Below are 18,505 nucleotides of genomic sequence, written 5' to 3'. Positions count from 1 at the left end.
TCAGCAGATATACAAAAACAAGACATACGCAACAACTGGCAAGCTGCTTAACACATACCTGTTAAATAGAGAGTAAAGGAAATGAATCGGTGGTATTTACTGAGAATCCGCAGAGGCTCCTCTCTCTGGACCAGAGTGAAGAAGTAATCCGTCACTGTTTCGCCATAGAAGAAATAATTTACACATAGCAGAAAGTACCTGTTAAAGAAGACAGATCACTGCCAAAGGGAGCACATGTGGCCCCTCCCTTATAGCAAGGCTGTTAGGACCAGAGCAGCAGTCCACCCAACCCCTAAGAACCCCCAGGCAGCTCACAGCAGGACAAGCAGACCACAGATCCCTGTCCTCTGGTGACCCTGTAGGTGAGATATTTATCTAGAAATTTGTGGCTTTCATTCACTCTCCATTTGTCACAAACTTGGGACCCAGTTTCTGCCCCTTCTATAGCATTGCCAGGTCTAACAACACTCAATCTGTAAGACAATCCCCAGAAAGGTACCTCATCCTGCCTCCTTGGCCTTAATTCCACTCTTCCTGATAGGAACTCTGCATGCCTATCGAAACGAAATTTCTCTGGCTTTCTGTCTGTCTGCTTGGTTCCTTTCTTCTCCCTGCCTGGAACATCCTCTTCACTTACCCACTTTATCATTCATTGCTCAAATACCACTGTCTTCATAAAACCCTGCATGATCGAATGTGGTATCTGCCTCCCCTGCCTTTATTTCTATAGTGCAAAATATTTGCTCTTTTCACTAAGCAATTAATTATGCTTCATCTCAGACTGTCTTCCTCTCTGATGCCCAGGCTCTGACATACAAATCTTTCACCAGCATTAAGTCTTCACTTGTTTATAACCTCTCTCCTCAACTAGAGGGAGCTCCAAAGAGGGAGAAGCCATGGTCCACATACATGTGCGGCTCCACTAGTGTTTCTGAATATGAGAATGAGCAACCCAACTCTAAACACTCAATAACAGACACCAAAGAAAGGGGAGAGCTTATCTTATCTCTTCCATTTTTTTTTAAATTGCGGAAGTTCAAGAACTCCCAAACAAGCTTTGTTTTCTGTTACATGAAAAACACTTCCTTTGAACAGTGACCACAGTCAGGGGTCAAACATCCTGAATATGTTAATAAAATTCATAACATTGCTTTCCAGCTATAGGAGACCCACAAGAGAAACCTACATCTTAACCCAGGGGGAAGGCCCTGGCCCTGTGGCGACTGCAAGGCAGCTTATGCTGCTGGGTGACAAGGAAGCATCTCTGAGAAGGATGTGTCCAGCCCAAATATGAACATGTCAGCTCCCTTGGCCATAACCAAGTTGCTGGGGCCCAAAACACTACTCTCTGGCCTGGTAAGTTATGAAATCAATGCCCAAGACCCAGCACAGCAGAGTGAGAGAAATCTATATCTGCCCTAACTCTTCTCAGGACTACACAATGCTCTGTTCACATGTCACCACCTCAGAAGAGTGTGGTCAATACAGCAAAGGGCTTCAGATCAGGAAGGTGTCTTGGACATCATCTGCACTACAGGTTTTGTTCTGGCTTCAAGGCTTGTCTTTGGCAGTCCAATGGTTAGGACTTGCTCTCACTGGCCAGGCCCAGGTTCAATCCCTAGGCAGGGAACTAAGATCCTACATGCCACATAACACAGCCCCCCCCCAAAAAAAACAACTAAGGACATCCAAGCCCTTTCTCAGGAGGAGAAAGCAGAGCTCCTCTGAGGAGCCCAGACCCCCTGCATTCAGTCTCACTCCTGTCCACTGGCACCCAAGGAACCTCCAAGGAACTAGGACTCCAAAACCACAGGTTGAAAAGCACTGACTAGGTCTCTACTATCTATTTTAAGGATGAGGAAGCCAAGTTCCAGAAACAGCAACACCAGTGTTGACAACTCCCAGATGACTGTTGTTGGATGCTGGGATACCAGAGCACGAAAAATGTACTGATCTAGAAAACGGGGGCCATTGTGCAGTCTAAGGAATCTAAATATTGATGCAAATATGGTCACAGATGCAGCTGGTCTGGATTCTTCTAAGGATTCTTCCAAGCCAGCCATTCAGTCTGGCCTAGGCAATACTTTGGTCTCAAAGGTGCTGTGAAGGTCCATGGCCATCAACCCCTCCCTCCAACCACGACCGTAACTACCTACCACAAAACGTTTGTCCAAACCTGTTAAAGGTCTCTGTGGGGCTAGAGAGCTTACCAACTGAGGGTTCTGAACCAGGGCAGGTCATAGGAGTGGTACACATTGTAGCCAATAGTGATAATCTCATGGAAACACTTAATCTGAACACACATCACCTGCAGGACACAAAAGAATTAAAACACTTGCTAGCTCCTCAGTTCTTGTAATCTGTGGAAACAGAAACCAACAGGTCATAGGCCTTCAAGAAAAACCACTATATTTAAGAACAATGTCAGTCCTCCAGTGATTCTGCTCCCCTCCTTTCTCTCACATCACTCAACAGGGTTGGGAGGCCCTTTATGTCCCACAGAGCAGATCTAATTTCTCACAATAAATATATGCTTCTGAAACTTTGATTAACTTTTTATTGTAGCCTCCCCCAGGACTCAATCTCTTCCACTTTTGACTCTGAATAAAAATACATACTTGAAAAGTCCCAAACTGCTCCACTCAGTCGTCAATTGTATAGTCATTTGATGCTGCCTATGACAATGGGAAGACTCAGAGCAAAGTACTGTGGACTGGAATTTTATATCAGAAGTCCTAAGCTTATGAGGGAGGCCCCAGGAAAACAAGAAACAAAATCAAGAGTCACACAGAATCATAGCCAGGTCCCCAGTTTGACCAAAGAGCTGAAGTACTAAAATCAAATTTTAAAGTGATCTTTAATCACCTACAACTGGCCCATGCCAATAGCCCTCCAGGTGGCTGGTGGAAGGTGAGAAATCATAGTTATTCTAAGGCGGATGTGGTCTGAGCAGCCAGGACCTCAAGTGATTCCCAGAACCAACCCAACACCTGGCACTTAAAATGACTAGACATGCAGGGAAAACTGAAGGTAAAACTAAAACAGCAAGTAAATGGCACTTACAATCATCATTAAAACCATTGGTCCCAAGTAAATGATAATGAAGAAAAATGCAATCATCGCCAAAGTCAGGATGCCTCTCACCCACCAGTTCTTCCATCTAAGACAGAGAGGAAGGGAAGGAGAAAACATGTTAGGAGCCCAAAGGAACTGAAGCACAAACTCAGGGGGGATGGTTCTTTTGGGATAAGAGGGCTCTGAGGTTAGTGCTTTCCAGGAGTATGTCTTTCACCTTGACAGAGGCAGTAGCTGTATGCTGGAAGAAGCAGGTCACCTCACCCATCAGAGCCATCACCTCATCTACACTAAACTCAGCAAGTGCTCAAGGCTTGCATAAAAATACACCCAACTTGTTTTTTAATGAAGCAATCAGGCAAAACTCCCAAGGGAAATGTAATGTCTGCCCGCCTCCCTTACGTATGTATTTAGATGGCTTCTATGGGTGCCTCTGAGAAAAAACTATTAACATTTTCCCTGCAGCAGAATCCTACATTTCTCTGCTCCTGCATCACTATGGTAATAACAATATCAGACACAGTGGTAGTAACAGCTATCACACCTGGCACATATGCACCTGGCACTTCTACAAGGACTTTCACGTGTATTAACTGATTCAACCCTCAACACTACTAGCTTTTACAGATGAGGAAGTGGATGTACACATGATATCCTGTGAAGTGCTTAAGCTGGGAACTGAATTCTGGGAGCCAAAGTGGCTCCAGAACCCATGATCTTAATCACTGCACAATACAGCCTTTCAAAAGGACAAATGTGTGGGAGGCATGCCCAGGCACACTTTTATATAATGTTTTGGAATCTTATAGTTTGCCCACACAGCTGGTATCAGAAGGACCAGAATCTCAAGGGACCAAAATTTTAACCCTGAATTCACCAAAGTTGAGATGTTTCTTAATTCCTACAGGAGAATTTAAGGACTGTCCAAAACAGATGTGTGGGGGAGAAGGAAAACTGAACTCTGAACTAGAAACTTAGGCTCCTCAGTGGAAAGCAGCCTGCCCATTAGTCACAAACCCCAAGGACCATTTATCTTCATGTGCTCTATCAGCGACTACTCCTATGTCCATGAATTCCTGCTCTTTGGATCATACCTCCCAATCAGCCTAGGGTACCCTTCAAGGGCCAGATCCACTCAGGTTGTGCTTGTAGTCACTGGTAAGTACCTGATGACACTCAATAGAGCCTTAAGCAGAGGCAGGGTAGACTATAACCAATGAAAGTGGGCAGGTCTGGGCCTCACACTTTAACAGATGTGGGCTCCTGCTATAAGACAGTGGGCTCTCTAAGGGCTTCAGGTATTCCATGACACTTGCAGACCCAGAGCCCTCAGCAAGCACTTGCATGATTAAGCCAAGCTACCTTGAAGACAAGTTGGAAAGGGCCCTGTTGAGAACCTCTGGCGTATCATCTGCAGAGGGTGGTTGGGTGACAGCTTCCACCCTGCTTTCACTGTCCGATGCAGTCTCTCCATCTGCCTTTGCTTCTGACTCTGACTCCTGCACAGCAGAAAAACAGAAGAGGGAAAGATCAAAAGCGCTGAGTAGGATACTGGGTGTAGACATCCAAAAGGACCCATCTACCTTTGAAAAGGCCTCTCCACCAACACCTAAGTCACACAGGGAGGAGCCCCTGCTCTGCCACAATACCACAGAAAGCTGTGGACTCTTGGAGCCACGGGACAACTAGTGGCTCTGGACAGGCTCTCTCGGGGGAAGCTGAGTGTGCAGGCTACTGCCCCCTGCAACAGAGCTCCTGAAAACCCATGGTGTTACTTCCAGGCTTCCCAAGACCACCACGTGAGGAGGCCAGCCCCAGTCAGGTGCGGAAGCCCTGTGGGACCACTAACTCGAGTCAACACTTCAGCAGGACTGGTGTGCGCCACCGCCCTCTCCCTGCCACCAGGCCTGGGTGTCGGCAAACACTTTGATGTCACTCACTGAGTTGCCACCAGGTCACAGTCACGTAAGGAAATGCCTGGAGGAACTCACCCTGCTCCCCAGCCTGCATGAAGGGACCAGAGCATGCCAGCAAAAGGTCCTCCGTCTAAAGTACCGAGCTTTTATTTCTTAGGGGAATTTAGAATAGATGCTGTGAGAAGAGGTGCAGGAGAAATCAAATCACTTGGAATCAAAGTCATGATACTACACTGTATTTGAGTAGCCCTTCAGAATTCTGAGAGTATTTCCCATACCTGTGAACATTTGAGCAGTTATGGAAGGAAGGAAAGGCAGACAGAAAGATCACTATTTATAAATGAAGAAACAGGGGCTCTGAGAAATTCAATAGTTGGCCCGAAATCTCCTATAACAGGTCTCTGACTTCAATGTGTTCATTCCACTACATTTCCTTTTATTGAAGCATCTCAGAATCCATTTAATTCTTCAGTTAAGTGATTCAGAACAAAACTGGTAATGGCAATAGGATGTTTCACCAAATCATCAAAGATTTCATTACATACACGAACAGACAAAAAGCTGTATCTTTTTTTCAAACTGAACAATTTCCTTAGCGACTTAGCAGCAGCAGCAGCGACTAATAAATATATGAAATTGAGCACCATTTCACACATCTCTTGGCCATTCTGATGTCTTCTTTTGTGAAGCGCTTGTCAAGTCATTGGTCAGTTTTCTACTGGGTTTCCTTGTTTTTTTTATGTGTAGTTGTTTTTTAATATGTTCCAAGTTTAAGTACTTTGTATCACTAACATGTTCCCCCAGTCTCCTCTAAACCCTAACAACCCACCTGAGTCCTTCTCTCACCTACAATCAGACCTTTTCCCTCTCGCTCAGCACTGGCCACAATGGGGAGTTGGTGGGAGATTTTGTAATTGTCTGCTGCCCCAGCTGACCTTAAGGCCCCTAAAGAGAAGATATTCTCATGCCTGGCACACAGATGCTTGCAAATACATGGAAGATGGTGGAGAAAGAGGAATTCTTTCCAGCTATGGTAAAGCAGCTCCACTCTCATAGAGACAGCTGTTTCTACATTAACTTACAACTGAGATAACACCACAAAACAGAAGACTTAACTACTACAGGATTGCTGATACAGAAACAGGGGGCTTTGGTAAAGAACTTAGGGAGTCACTCTGCTGTACAGCAGAAATTAACATAACACTGTAAATCAACTATACTTCAATTTACAAAAACAAAACAAACAAAAAAAACCTCATGGAGGTGTCATCAGTAGCACCTGAGGGAAAGAGCCACAGCTGCTGCTGATGAGGTCAATGCTCCTTCCTCCACCAGGCTGAGCCAGTGGACAAATCACCCAAGTGCTGTACTCCACTTCCTTACCTAATAAAAGGGCACGAGAAAGGACCCTTCTCATCTGTGTAAGGGTTCTCCAGAAAGATATAACCAGACACACACCCAGAGCTGTGTCCTATTCCACTGCCCCACAAGGTTCTGAAATGTAGCAATGCCCCTAAGTGTAACTGGGATTCTCTCTCTCCAGTCACATTTAGTGAAGACGGAGGCATTCAGAACAGATTTCCATGCTCTAGGCTAACATTATCATCCTTTTCCCATCAGTGACCATCAGGGATATGAGGTATCGATGCTGTGGGATTATCTAGATCTGACCTCGAAGGAACTGCAAAATCCAAGTACCAGGGCCCCACAGATGTTCTCCAGGAGTATGCAGAAGCCACAGGGACTGAGATGACAACAGCCGGCGAGAGGGTATGTATGCAGGCGCATATGCTTGCGAGCGCATGCCCAGGCGTGTGTGCAACACACACACAGAAGCTCTAGCACCAGCTATTTTTAACTCATCCATCTTGTTGTCAAGGAAACTCACAAAGGCTGCTCGTTCCCCAAGCTAGGAAGGGCAGGAAGAAACCCGGGCAGAGCCCCTGCAGGGGAGGGGCAGGGAGCTCTGGCTTGGTACTAAGTCTCTGGACCTTGCAGACCCTTTTACAAACGTCAGCCCAAATAACGCCGTATCTGACTCCTCTCCTTCCTTACTAGGAAGAGTGACAGTGAAGAGAGGTATCCTGAAGCAGAAAGCAGTAAAAGGACACAGAGAAGTGTCACAAAGACACAGTGACTGTTGTTATGGTCAAGACATCAGGAGGCCTGGGATGAACAACTAAGACATGAAGTAAACTAAAGAAATGAGCCTGAAGGAGATTAACTTTCCAGTTGTCACCTGCCTTTAAGCAAGTAAGGGCTTCCCTGGTGGCTCAGATGGTAAAGCATCTGTCTGCAATGTGGGAGACCCAGGTTCGATCCCTCAATTGGGAAGATCCCCTAAAGAAGGAAATGGCAACCCACTCCAGTACCCTTGCCTGGAAAATCCCATGGACAGAGGAGCCTGGTAGGCTACAGTCCATGGGGTCACAAAGGGTCGGAGACGACAGCGACTTCACTTTTAAAAGCGAGTAAGTAACGCCAGGGTCCTGGGCCTCAGCCCAGGCCACTGAATAAGCATCCTCAGAGCCCTTAACTGGAGGTCTCCTTGGAGAAGGAGACAAACACCTACACAGATAACCTCTCTCCCATAAGCTGAAACAGTCGAAAAAGGCAGAAGGGCAAATCCCAGTGCAGGAGGAAAGGGCACAACCTGGGAAGGCATGGATCGGATGAGGGAAGTCAGCCAACTCTCGGGGCTCCAGGTGCGGCCGCCAGGAGAGCAGACGAAGGAACAGGAACCTCGGAGAACCTGGAAACCCTGTGCTGTTCTGGCTACTCCCTGTGTGGGGCAGGGCCTTCCACTTGGGCCGCTTAGGCCTCAGTGAGGAGGAGAATGCTGGCAGCAGCTTCTCTCACGGACCCAGGAGGAGTCAAAAACCTGGAGCCCAACCTTTTGCCCAGGAGAAAGTGGCACATGTGAGGACCAAGAATCAGAGATGTCAAGCGTTTCACTGGTTTGCTCCTCCAGGGGATGGAAAGACGTTCTGCAGGAGGCAGAGGCAGCCAGTCAATTCCCAGCTCTGGTGTTCATTACACTCAACACAGGCCTCCCGTCCCTGGTCTTCCCCCTGGGGAAAGCGCCCCCTACATCACATGGTTGCTAGAATGATCAAATGCAACACCAGTGAAAGTCTATTAAAACTATAAAGGGACTGAAGAGCAACAGGGACCTGCTGAATTCCATCCTACCCCCACTCTCCAGTAGGCTGACCATGGCACACAGGACAGGAGCCCAAGAACCTTAAACACTCATCCCAGGCAACCTGGGCACCCTTCCCAAGGAGGGTGGAGTGGAGAAAGAACAGTGCTTATCAGGTCTTGCCGGGGCCTGTGTGCTAATCAATTCTGTGAACTCAGCATCTGCCTGCCTTGCTTCCTCTTTCCTGTCTTCCATTCCAACAGGTGGCCCCAACTCAAAAATGATCCACCTCTCAAAGGTGCCATAAAGATGGAAGTCTGAAACACAGGCAGCAGTACCTACCAACATTTCCTGACATGGGATGTGTACAGCACAATTCACTGAGGCATGGAAGGAAACATCAGAACTTACTTCTATTTACCTCGTTCATCTTTTCTTTCCTGTGCCTGCTTTATGATGAACCTATCAAAACATGTATATAACTGAGGCTGTGCCAGCTGGGGAACATGGTAAAAACATCACATACACATCAGACACAGTGGTGGGTCAGTGACCCTGGGATTCTTGATTCCCACCACACTGAGCAGTGCCTGGAACACAATATGAACTCAAAGATTTATTGGACTAATAAGCTAATTAATTCTTCTTAACCTACCATGGACCACGGTGTCTGGACTGCATTCAGCATATGACAAAATCAGCTCAGATTTCCAGCTCATGTGCCAGGTCTGACAGGCCCCTGCCTCGGCAGCAACCCTTGTAACAGAGCCAGACTAATGCCCACTCTCATCCCCTCTCTGTGCTAGCTGAGGGTCTAAGGATCCAGCTCAGGAGCTCTGGGACCAGCACATGGTAGCAGGGAAAGGCTGCCTTGCTGCTTCAAGCTCACCTCAGCTCCCAGGCACCCCCTCCCCCTCCCTTTCTTTTCAACCAAGGACCCAGATCAGAGGTTGAACAGAGCAGACCCTGTCTCTCAGATTCTATCTCAATCACCGCCCATCCTCCCACAGTCCTGCAGCCATTTCCCAAGTGGGCTGCAGCGCTGGTGTAAACAGGAAACAAGAGCATTGCTTTAAAAGGAGAAGAAAAAATAGTTACCTCTGAGGCCTCCTTCCTTCTGGTTCACTTAGACTCTAAGGTAGAAACACTTTGTGATATGATAGACACATGGAGAGCCTTGGGTACCAAGGGTTCAGATAAGACCTGTCAACATTTTTAGGGGAACTCATGCATAAAAAGCTTCCCCTACCAGCCTTCCAGGTCCCCTCTACCTCCCACAACTGCCCAGACACCAGCGAACCAGGGCTCAGAACAGAAGTCTTTCTTCAAAAGAAGCAAGAGATGGCAGTAAGGGAGGGCCAGGGAGCAGTAATAAGGGGAGGAGGGAGGTCCCTGTGCCCAAGGTCAGGCTTCCTGGCCTGAGAAGGGACCTGGCTTGGCCCAGTATAGCATCTGTATGACTCATTTTCACTGCTATAATCTAGGTAGGAAACCCAGGAGAGAACCCTAGCAGTTTAGAGCATACTAAGTTCTTGCCTGGAGAATCCCATGGACAGAGGAGCCTGGTGGGCTGCTGTCTATGGAGTTGCACAGAGTCGGACACGACTGAAGCGACTTAGCAGCAGTAGCAGCAAGCTGCATTAAAATTGGTAAGTTTCATTTACTGAGTGTCTTCACACCTTACATAAACTATTTTTCCCACTGCTTTAGAAGGAAATTATAAATCTTGTGCTGGAGGAAAATCATCAGGCTGAGCCTAATCTTTCTATTAAGTATCATGCCAGCCATCTTTTTTGTTTTTTTGGATGTGCTGGGTGTCCACTGTAGGGCACAGGGGCTTCTCTGGTTGCAGCACGCTGGCTTAGTTGCTCCACAGCATGTGGGATCTCAGTTCCCCAACCAGTGGTTGAACCTGCGTCCCTTGCACCGGAAGGCAGATTCTTAACTACTGGACCACCAGGGAAGTCCCACCTGCCATCTTCTTAACCAAGCCATGTGGCCAGATACCAGGGCAATCAACTCCCCCACGTACACACACACCTCCAGGAAAGAAATTACCAGAGACAGGTTTATCCCTAATGAGTGTAGGAGACCTCTGTGTCCCTGTCACTGAAAAAAGCCAAGTAAGCTTTCATCTGAGTTCCTACTGCAGGAAAAAAAGTGCATGTGTGTGTGTATGGTGTTTGGAACAGCAAAGAAAATATTTCTAGCTTTTTCTAATGCTCACCTCATCTGACAAATTCAGTGGTCTGAACAAAGGATCAAGGGGGAGGAGCCTGACTCTGAAAGTTTAGAATCATCCCCAAAATGTCCACACTCTGCCTTCAAAAGCCTCATATCAATAATGTGATCCACAGAAAATGCATTCAGTTACTCCAGATGGACTGCTTCCTTAAAGTACCTCCATGGGTAACTGCTATCCACAGCAAAGAGCTCCAGAGACATGACACGGAAAGATGCACGTGCAGAAGGTTCGGCTTTTAAAACCTAACTCTGCCTCTGAACCATTTTACCTCCGGACAATACTATTTCCAAGGAGCCACAGGGCTCTTTGCAGAGAACCTACCACTGCCAGTCTTGGGCGCAGAGAGGGTTCCTGTGGGAAGACAACTGTTCCCAGGAGAGCCACAATGGGAGCAGCCCACATGCTGCCATCCCCATCCTGCCCCCTCCTCAGCACATTGCTCCATTGATCTCCCCTCCCTCCCCTCTGTCCTCCAGCCTTCCCCTCACCCCAGGTCCTCATATTACACCACTTAAGCAGGCTCATCCAAAGAAAGCACTTTTTTCTCCACTTCACAGGCGAACCTTTGGGAAGAGTTTTGAACACTTCATCCCTTTCCCTTGACTGACCTTCATTCCTCAAGCCACACCAAGCCACCTTCATCCCTGGGCATTCCCAGTCCTCTGCTGCCAGCACAGCCTTGCAGCAACTTTTGATGTTATTACTGAGAAATATTCTTCCCTTGGCTTCCAAGCAGCACATTCTCCTGGTTTCCCACCTGCCTATCTAGCCAGGCCTTCTTTAGCCAGTTTCTCCTTGGCAGCTTCCTCTTCTGCAGCTTACCCTTTAATTGAGGGGCTCTGAGAGGTTCCGTGCTGGGTGCTCCTCCTGTTCTACTACACACTCTCCCTGAGTAATCTCTTTCACTCTGATGCCTCCAACAGCTTCTTCTTGAGCTTCAGACCCACATATCCGATCATACTTGATGTCCCCCCTTGGATGTCCCACAGATACCTAAAATCCTCTAGGCGCTCAAAACCAAATTCATTCCGTTTCCCCTGAATACTCAAGTGAAAAGGTGGCCAATCACCCTTCGTGCTTCCTCCCTCGGCTCCTATCACCTAGTCTGTGATCACTGCCTCTGAAACAGACTCTTAAGAGTCCCTTGGACTGCAAGGAGATACAACCAGTCCATCCTAAAGGAAATCAGTCCTGAATATTCACTGGAAGGACTGACACTGAAGCTGAAACTCCAATACTCTGGCCACTTGATGCAAAGAACTGATTCACTTGAAAAGACCGTGATGCTGGGAAAGATTGAAGGCAGGAGGAGAAGGGGACGACAGAGGATGAGATGGTTGGATAGCATCACCAACTCAATGGACATGACTTTGAGTAAGCTCCGGGAGTTGATGATGGACAGGGAGGCCTGGTGTGCTGCAGTCCATGGGGTTGCAAAGAGTCGGACACGACTGAGCAACTGAACTGAATTGAACCCGTTCCCACTGCCTCTGGACCTCCTAAGCCAACACTGTCCCCTCCAGGTAACTGCAACAGCCCAACTGGCCACCTTATCTACAGCCCTGAGTCTATTCCTACCTCCACTCTACACTTCACATTGCACCAGGACGGTCTTTCTGGAAAGAAAACCTGACTGCATCACTCCTTGTCCAGTACTCCTCCTGGAGCTCCCTAGGCTACACAGAGGTGATTCTTCCTCCTCTTGCCATCTAAAGGCTAGATCTCAACTTTTTAAATGATCTACAAGCCCCTTTGGGATCAGAGTCTTGTCTACCCTTCCAGCCTACTGTCTCTCAGCCTTTCTGACCTACAGTCAGTTCCTAGAACAGGCTGTACTTTCTTACCTTAGGCTTTTTGCTCCTTCTGTTCCTTCCTACAACAGTCTATGCAGATTGCCCTCTTTAGAAACTCATCTCTCCTCTGGCCAATTATAATTTACTTCAGATCTTAGCTAATAAATCTCCAAACCTTTCCCAGCTGCCCTGTGTCCCAGTGGCCCCTGTCGTCCCTCAAGAATGCACTCCACACTGTACGGTCTCGTCCTGCAGACACAGTCTCGGTGGGGAAAAGGAGGATATGCTGACTTCCTTCCAACATCTGGCATGGTGCGTACAGAGAAGACACTAAGTCTCATCACATGTGCCTAAGTAGCCCCAGTCAATCATTCAGAGAGGATCCTGGGTTTACTAGATTTGCAGAGCTGGGCAACATGTAGCAATTCAACATCTTCCACACTCTTAAAAGCACCGTATGAGGCATTATAGGGTTACAGTCCATTGTCCCACTGTTGAGCTCCTCTTCTTTCTTAGAACAGAAGCCTTGATTTTTAGCTGGGCTTAGAACCAAGAGTACATTTTCCAATTCTGGTCAATGAGATATTAGCAGAAGTGTTGTGAGCAATTATACCTTTTTTCCTCCATGCCGATTGAATTGTGGAAAGGCTAGTTGGAGCTCCAGCAACCATCTTGGCCTATGAGGTGACAACCATCTATTACCAATGTCTAAGCAACAAGATAAAAGGAGGAGAACATCAGGAAAAACTACCTACAGAGGACAACTATGTAGCAAGAACAAAGTTGTACGGATTCTGGACTGTTTATCACATGAGAAATAAGGGCAATTCTATCTTGCTAAACTACTGTTATTCTGGGTTTTCTGTCATTTGTGGCCAAATAAATAAGTGATACAAGGGATTCAAAAAAAAAACAAAGGTTTGTCTGAGAAAAAGGTCAGAAAAGAAAGAAGCAGCCTTCCTGAATACAAGGCTTTCTAATCCAGACAGACACTATTGGTTTAGGTCCCAACCTCCTCAAAACTGCTACTCCCATACATTAAACCAAGAGTTTGGATGACACAAACAGGTATTATCCTTTCTTCACCTTCCCCCCTAAAGCCTCCCTCTGGAGTAAACACTTCTGTCTACTGAAAGAACAAGCATACAGCTCTAATCCAGTACCAGTCATCGTCAGAAGACATTGTTTAATTCAGGACAGAGACTCCCAGAGCTCCAAAAATCACCTGTTTCTTGGGAGGCTCTGCCCACAGGTCTGTTCTAATGATACCACTTGTTTTCCCCTGTCCTCCAGAGTCAGACACCAAAAATCAGAAGCCCTGCTGGAATCCAGTAGGTCCTCTTATCATCAGTTACCTAGTCAGGCATCTCTATTAGTATTTAAGGGAAAAATGAGTCCATCCTTACTGAGGGAGAAAGTAATTTTAAGTTTCTTCATTATTATAACAAGGCTCATGCAAAGAAGAAAGTTTATCAAATATTACCAAGAGTTAATAAGATGGGAAATAGGTTAATAAAAAATAATAAGAGTTAAGTAACAAACAAAAAGAGTTAATAAGATGAGAAATATATTTGCAATCTTAAAACTGAGCTCAAATGTACTCCCTAGACCTTAGGAAGAAAATGGAACCAGGACGAGCTACTGGATTCCTCATCTGATGAACCCCTAAATCATAAATCAATATCCAGGACTTGCCTCAGTGTCACACATCTCCAACAGTTCCTACTACAAAGATTACTAGACAAAGTAAGTGGTTAAGAATCTGCTTTTGCAATGGAGGGATCACAGATTCCATCCCTGGTCAGGGAACTAAGTTCCCACGTGTCTTGGGGCAACTAAGCCCGTGCGCCACAACTAGGGAGTCTGTGCACCACAATGAAAGATCCTACGTGACACAATTAAGACCCAACAGACAAATAAATATTTTTTTTAAAAAAGGAAAAGTGTGTTTTTCACACCCCTTGTGGCTCAGCTGGTAGAGAATGTGCCTATAATGTGGGAGACCTGGGTTCAATCCCTGGGTTGGGACGATCCCCTGGAGAAGGGAAAGGCTACCCACTGCAGTATTCTGGCCTGGAGAATTCCATGGACTCTATAGTCCATGGGGTCGCAAAGAGTCGGACACAACTGAGCAACTTTCACTTTCACTTTCTGTACAATGGGTACAAAGAAACTGACTATTCTTTTTTGTGTTTGAAAAGTTCCTTTAATACAAAGGTTTAAAAAAAAAAAAAAAAAAGAGTGCCCGAGTCAGCTGAACTGCAAGTGACTTTCAGATACCCCGAACCTCAGCAGAGAAAAACCACTGTGGCCTCAGGGTGATGTCCCAGGCTCTGAGCACAAAAATGAATTTAAAATTTCTGAACATGAAGTAAACAAAACAGCCTCGAAGACACAAAACCAAATGAACGTTCCAGTCTTCATCTTATGGTACCTCTTGGCAATATTAGATCTAGTTGAACACGTCTTTCCTGAAACACTGTTCTCTTGGCTTGCATAATATACACTTTCCAGGTTCTCATTCTACCTGACTGACTGCTCTTAGTTCCTGTGTTATCTTCCCTCTACCTGTCCTCTAAATGTTGGATTGGCTTTAGGCTCAATTCTGGGCCCATGACACTCACTCCCTTAAGTATCACCATCCAGCACCTTGGCTTTAATTACCAATTCCATGGCAACGACTCTGATGATTATATCACCAACCCCAACCTCTCCTCCAGCTCCAGACCCAACTGCTATACTTCCAACTACTTACTGACACCTCCACCAGAAAGTTCTTGCAGACATCTCAAACATATCTAAACAGAACTACTGACATTGCCCACAAAAATCTTAATCCTCAAGTGCCTAGCTAGCCAGTTGATGGCACCACAATCTATATCCAGCATAAGCCAGAAACCTGGGTGCTTTGTGTGCTCAGTCGCTTCAGTTGTGTCCAACTCTTTGCAACCCTGTGGACCACAGCCCACCAGGCTCCTCTGCCCATGAGATTCTCCAGGCAAGAATACTGGAGTGGGTTGTCATCCCTCCTCCAGGGGATCTTCCTGACCCAGGGATCGAACTTGCATCTCTTACGTCTCCTGCATTGGCAGGCAGGTTCTTTACCACTAGCACCACCCAGGAAACCCAGGAGTCACGCTTAATTTGCTTAATTCCTCTCTCATCTTTCCCCAGTTACTGGACATGCAGCTGACTCCCTTCTAAAATCCACTCCCTTCCCCTTGCATGTTGTGTAGTAACCTGTGCAAAATAATTATTTTAATCCCATACCCTTTGCCACAATAACAAGTTCATGAACAGACATTTTAACCCCAGTATAACTCAATGTGAGTGTGGGGAGGCGGGGGCGGTGCATAACTGTTCTGGAGTAAGCACTTGGCCTAAGATGGTACAATCAAATTAGAAATTCTAGAATCCAATTATATGACTGTGGGACAAGACACTTGAGCTCTCTTTCCCCCACAAGCCTGAGGAAAAAGGGAACAGGTGGAGAGGCAGAGCCCCAGATGCTAAGGCACTGGCCTGCATCTTCATGGGAAGTCTTCGGATGATGCCAACACCTGAAAGGCACAGCAGCGTGAGGACAGAGGATGGTTTCAGAGCCAATGAATTGCATGAATTCATTCATTCATACAAAATGTATCTGCAGTACATTTACTTTGATTTGCAGTAAGTCAAACTGCAAATGATTCATAGTCAAAAAACAATTCAGGTTTTGTCGGTTCTATGCCCAAAAATATATCTCAAATCTATCCTTTTATCTTCACAGTCTCTAGGCTCACACCAGGCTTCCCAGGTGGCAGAGTGGTAAAGAAGGTGCCTGCCAAAGCAGGAGACGTGGGTTCGATTCCTGGCTTGGGAAGATCCCCTGGAGGATGAAATGGTAACCAACTCCAATACTCTTGCCTGGGAAATCCCACGGACAGAGGAGCCTGGCGAGCTACAGTCCATAGGGTCGCAAAGAGCTGGACACAACTGAGCAACACTCGTGTACGCAGGCAGGCTCATCCCAGCCCCCATCATCTCTCACCTGCAATGGTCTCCTAATTGCTCCTTTCACCATCCATTCTTCTCACAAATAACCAATGGTATTCCTAAAATATATACCAGTGCATTCAACTTCCCCATTAAAACCTTTAATGACCTCTCACTACCTTAGCTTAACTTCCCAGCCTACCTCTCATATCTCTTTCCTATACCAGTGATTTCCAGGGAGGACAAACTCACAGCCTTTCTGCATCCCTCTATACACTGAACTAATTCCTGACTCAGAGGCGTCACATTAACTCTGGAATGTTCTCATTGCTCAATCAGCCCACCCTACTCAATCTTCATTTAATCTCCCCAAAGAGGGCTTCCCTGACCACCCTACTTAAAAAATGGCCCACCTCCATCTCCATCATTCTCTATCTCCTTAGAATGCTTTCTTTTTAAAAAAAAATTTATTTTTATTTTGGTCACATGGCATGCAGGATCCTAGCTTCTGGACCAGGGATCAAACCTGTACCCCCTGCAGTGGAAGCACAGAGTTTTAACCACTGGACCGCCAAGAAGACCCAGAATGCTTTCTTTTCTTTATAACACTTACTAATGCCTGAAATTTATTACCAATATCAACTTTGCAGGCACTAGGGATATGTACCACTTCAACCCTTAATAAAACATTTTTCCTGAAGTAATATATATTCCTTAAAGATAACTGGAATACACACCTTTAGAATGCCCAAATTATCAAAATGCTGTGATATATTTCACACTAGTCTTCTTCTATAAATACATGTATTGTGGGGGGATAATAGCTGTAATCACACTGAAGACCCAAATTCTGTTTTGCTTCCTAGTCACCTCTGTCATTAATGACTTAAATAAAACCACTGATGGTAGACTGATAAAACATGCAAGTGACACAAAGCTCAGAAAGACAGATAAACACTTAAAAATATCAATGTGGGACTTCCCTGGTAGCCCAGTGGTTAAGAATCCACTTGCCAATGCAGGGGACACAAGTATCAACTGATCCCTGGTCCGGAAAGATCCCACGTGCCATGGGGCAACTAAAGCCCACACACCACAACTACTGAGCCCGAGTGCTCTAGAGCCTATGCTTCGCAACCAGAGACACCACTGCAACGAGAAGCCCACACACCACACCTAGAGAGTAGCTCCTGCTTGCCACAACTACAAAAAAACTGCGTGTAGCACCCAAGTGCCCACGAACTGCAATGAAGACTCACTGCAAACAAAAATAAATGAAAATAACTATTAAAAATTAAGAAATCAATGTGCTAGAAAGATGAGCAAAGTATACAAACGTAAAATTAGCAGTTAACACAAGAGTTTAACCACTAGTCTCTCTTCTGTGGACCTACCTTTCATAACACTAGTTATACCCTCTCCCCCTAGCTACAGCTCTGCATTTCAACCTGCCAACAAGATACCTCCATGTCCAACCAGCATTTCAAAACTCAGTATGTCCAAAATGAATCAACTCCTTTACCACCCACACTAGCTCTTCTGTTTTCCAACAAGAACCTAATCTACCTGAGATGTGCTCCATAGGGAACACTGACCTCATTACCATCTCCAAATCCCCCTCATCAGTACTCAAACTGTATGTTACTAACATTCGAGGGTCTCTCCTTATTCATTCCATTCTCACCCCTGGTATACTTGCTAATGTCTGCATGTCAACACTTCTCTACTACACTGGCCTCCCGATTGATTTCTCCCTTTTCAAACATTTTCCCCAGATTAATCTTCTCTTCATAAAGCACTCCCAGATTAATCTTCATAAAGCACAGCTCTGATTACACCCCTCTTGCACTCATTTTCACCGTCTATTAATGACAAATAGCCTCCCACTTCACGTCCTCCAATATTTGTCCTCTACACCCTGCACAAACCTCATGCTCCAACCAAGCATAGCTACTCAATGACCCTGATGACCTCCCCCCTTGCTCTCTTCTCCCACTTTGCTCCCAGCCATTTTTCCTTCCTGCTCATTCATCAAATCCCATCTCAGGAGCACTAAGACTCCTTAAGGAATGTCATCTTTGATTTCCATCTACAGTAAACAGGAAAAAAAAAAAAAACACGCCTCCTCAAAATAAATTGACTTCCTAGAAATCTGTGAATATTACATGGCAAGAGTAAATATTACCTTATATGGCAAAAGATGTATTAAGGATCTTGAAAGGAGGTGTTTATCCTGATTATCCAGTTAGGCCCTAAGTGGAATCACACGTACCTATAAGAGAGAGGCAGGGACTTGCCTGGTGGTCCAGTGGCTAAGACTCAAGTTCCCAATTCAGGGGGCCTGGGTTCAGCTCCTTTG

The 18,505-nt window shown here is 46.0% G+C and overlaps 1 protein-coding gene and 1 long non-coding RNA gene across 8 annotated transcripts in view; one reads left to right on the top strand and one right to left on the bottom strand.

Annotated features, from left to right (window-relative positions):
* CDS2 (CDP-diacylglycerol synthase 2) overlaps window positions 1-18,505 on the bottom strand; it is a 57,008-nt gene that overhangs the window by 12,283 nt on the left and 26,220 nt on the right. Inside the window, exons 2-5 of the mRNA XM_061436590.1 lie at window positions 4,438-4,574; window positions 3,064-3,160; window positions 2,211-2,308; window positions 59-198 (exon numbers count right to left, since the gene is read on the bottom strand). Of these exons, the coding sequence (XP_061292574.1) occupies window positions 59-198; window positions 2,211-2,308; window positions 3,064-3,160; window positions 4,438-4,574 (472 nt within the window). The remainder of the gene's footprint in view (window positions 1-58; window positions 199-2,210; window positions 2,309-3,063; window positions 3,161-4,437; window positions 4,575-18,505) is intronic.
* On the top strand, window positions 197-18,263 carry LOC133259296 (uncharacterized). 7 transcript variants are annotated; one of them, XR_009740350.1, is made up of 6 exons: window positions 197-1,356; window positions 6,612-6,761; window positions 7,050-11,901; window positions 12,356-12,483; window positions 13,780-13,917; window positions 15,941-18,263. It is a non-coding gene; the product is annotated as an uncharacterized LOC133259296 (long non-coding RNA). The 7 variants fall into 7 exon arrangements; XR_009740353.1 differs by having other exon boundaries at window positions 6,612-7,244; window positions 8,397-11,901; XR_009740354.1 differs by having other exon boundaries at window positions 6,612-9,782; window positions 10,936-11,901.

Source organism: Bos javanicus, chromosome 13 (assembly GCF_032452875.1).
Source record: "Bos javanicus breed banteng chromosome 13, ARS-OSU_banteng_1.0, whole genome shotgun sequence".
In the NCBI taxonomy this organism is placed as follows: Eukaryota; Metazoa; Chordata; class Mammalia; order Artiodactyla; family Bovidae; genus Bos; species Bos javanicus.
The sequence above is the reverse complement of the archived record's forward strand: the minus strand, read 5'-3'. Positions and strand labels throughout refer to the sequence as shown.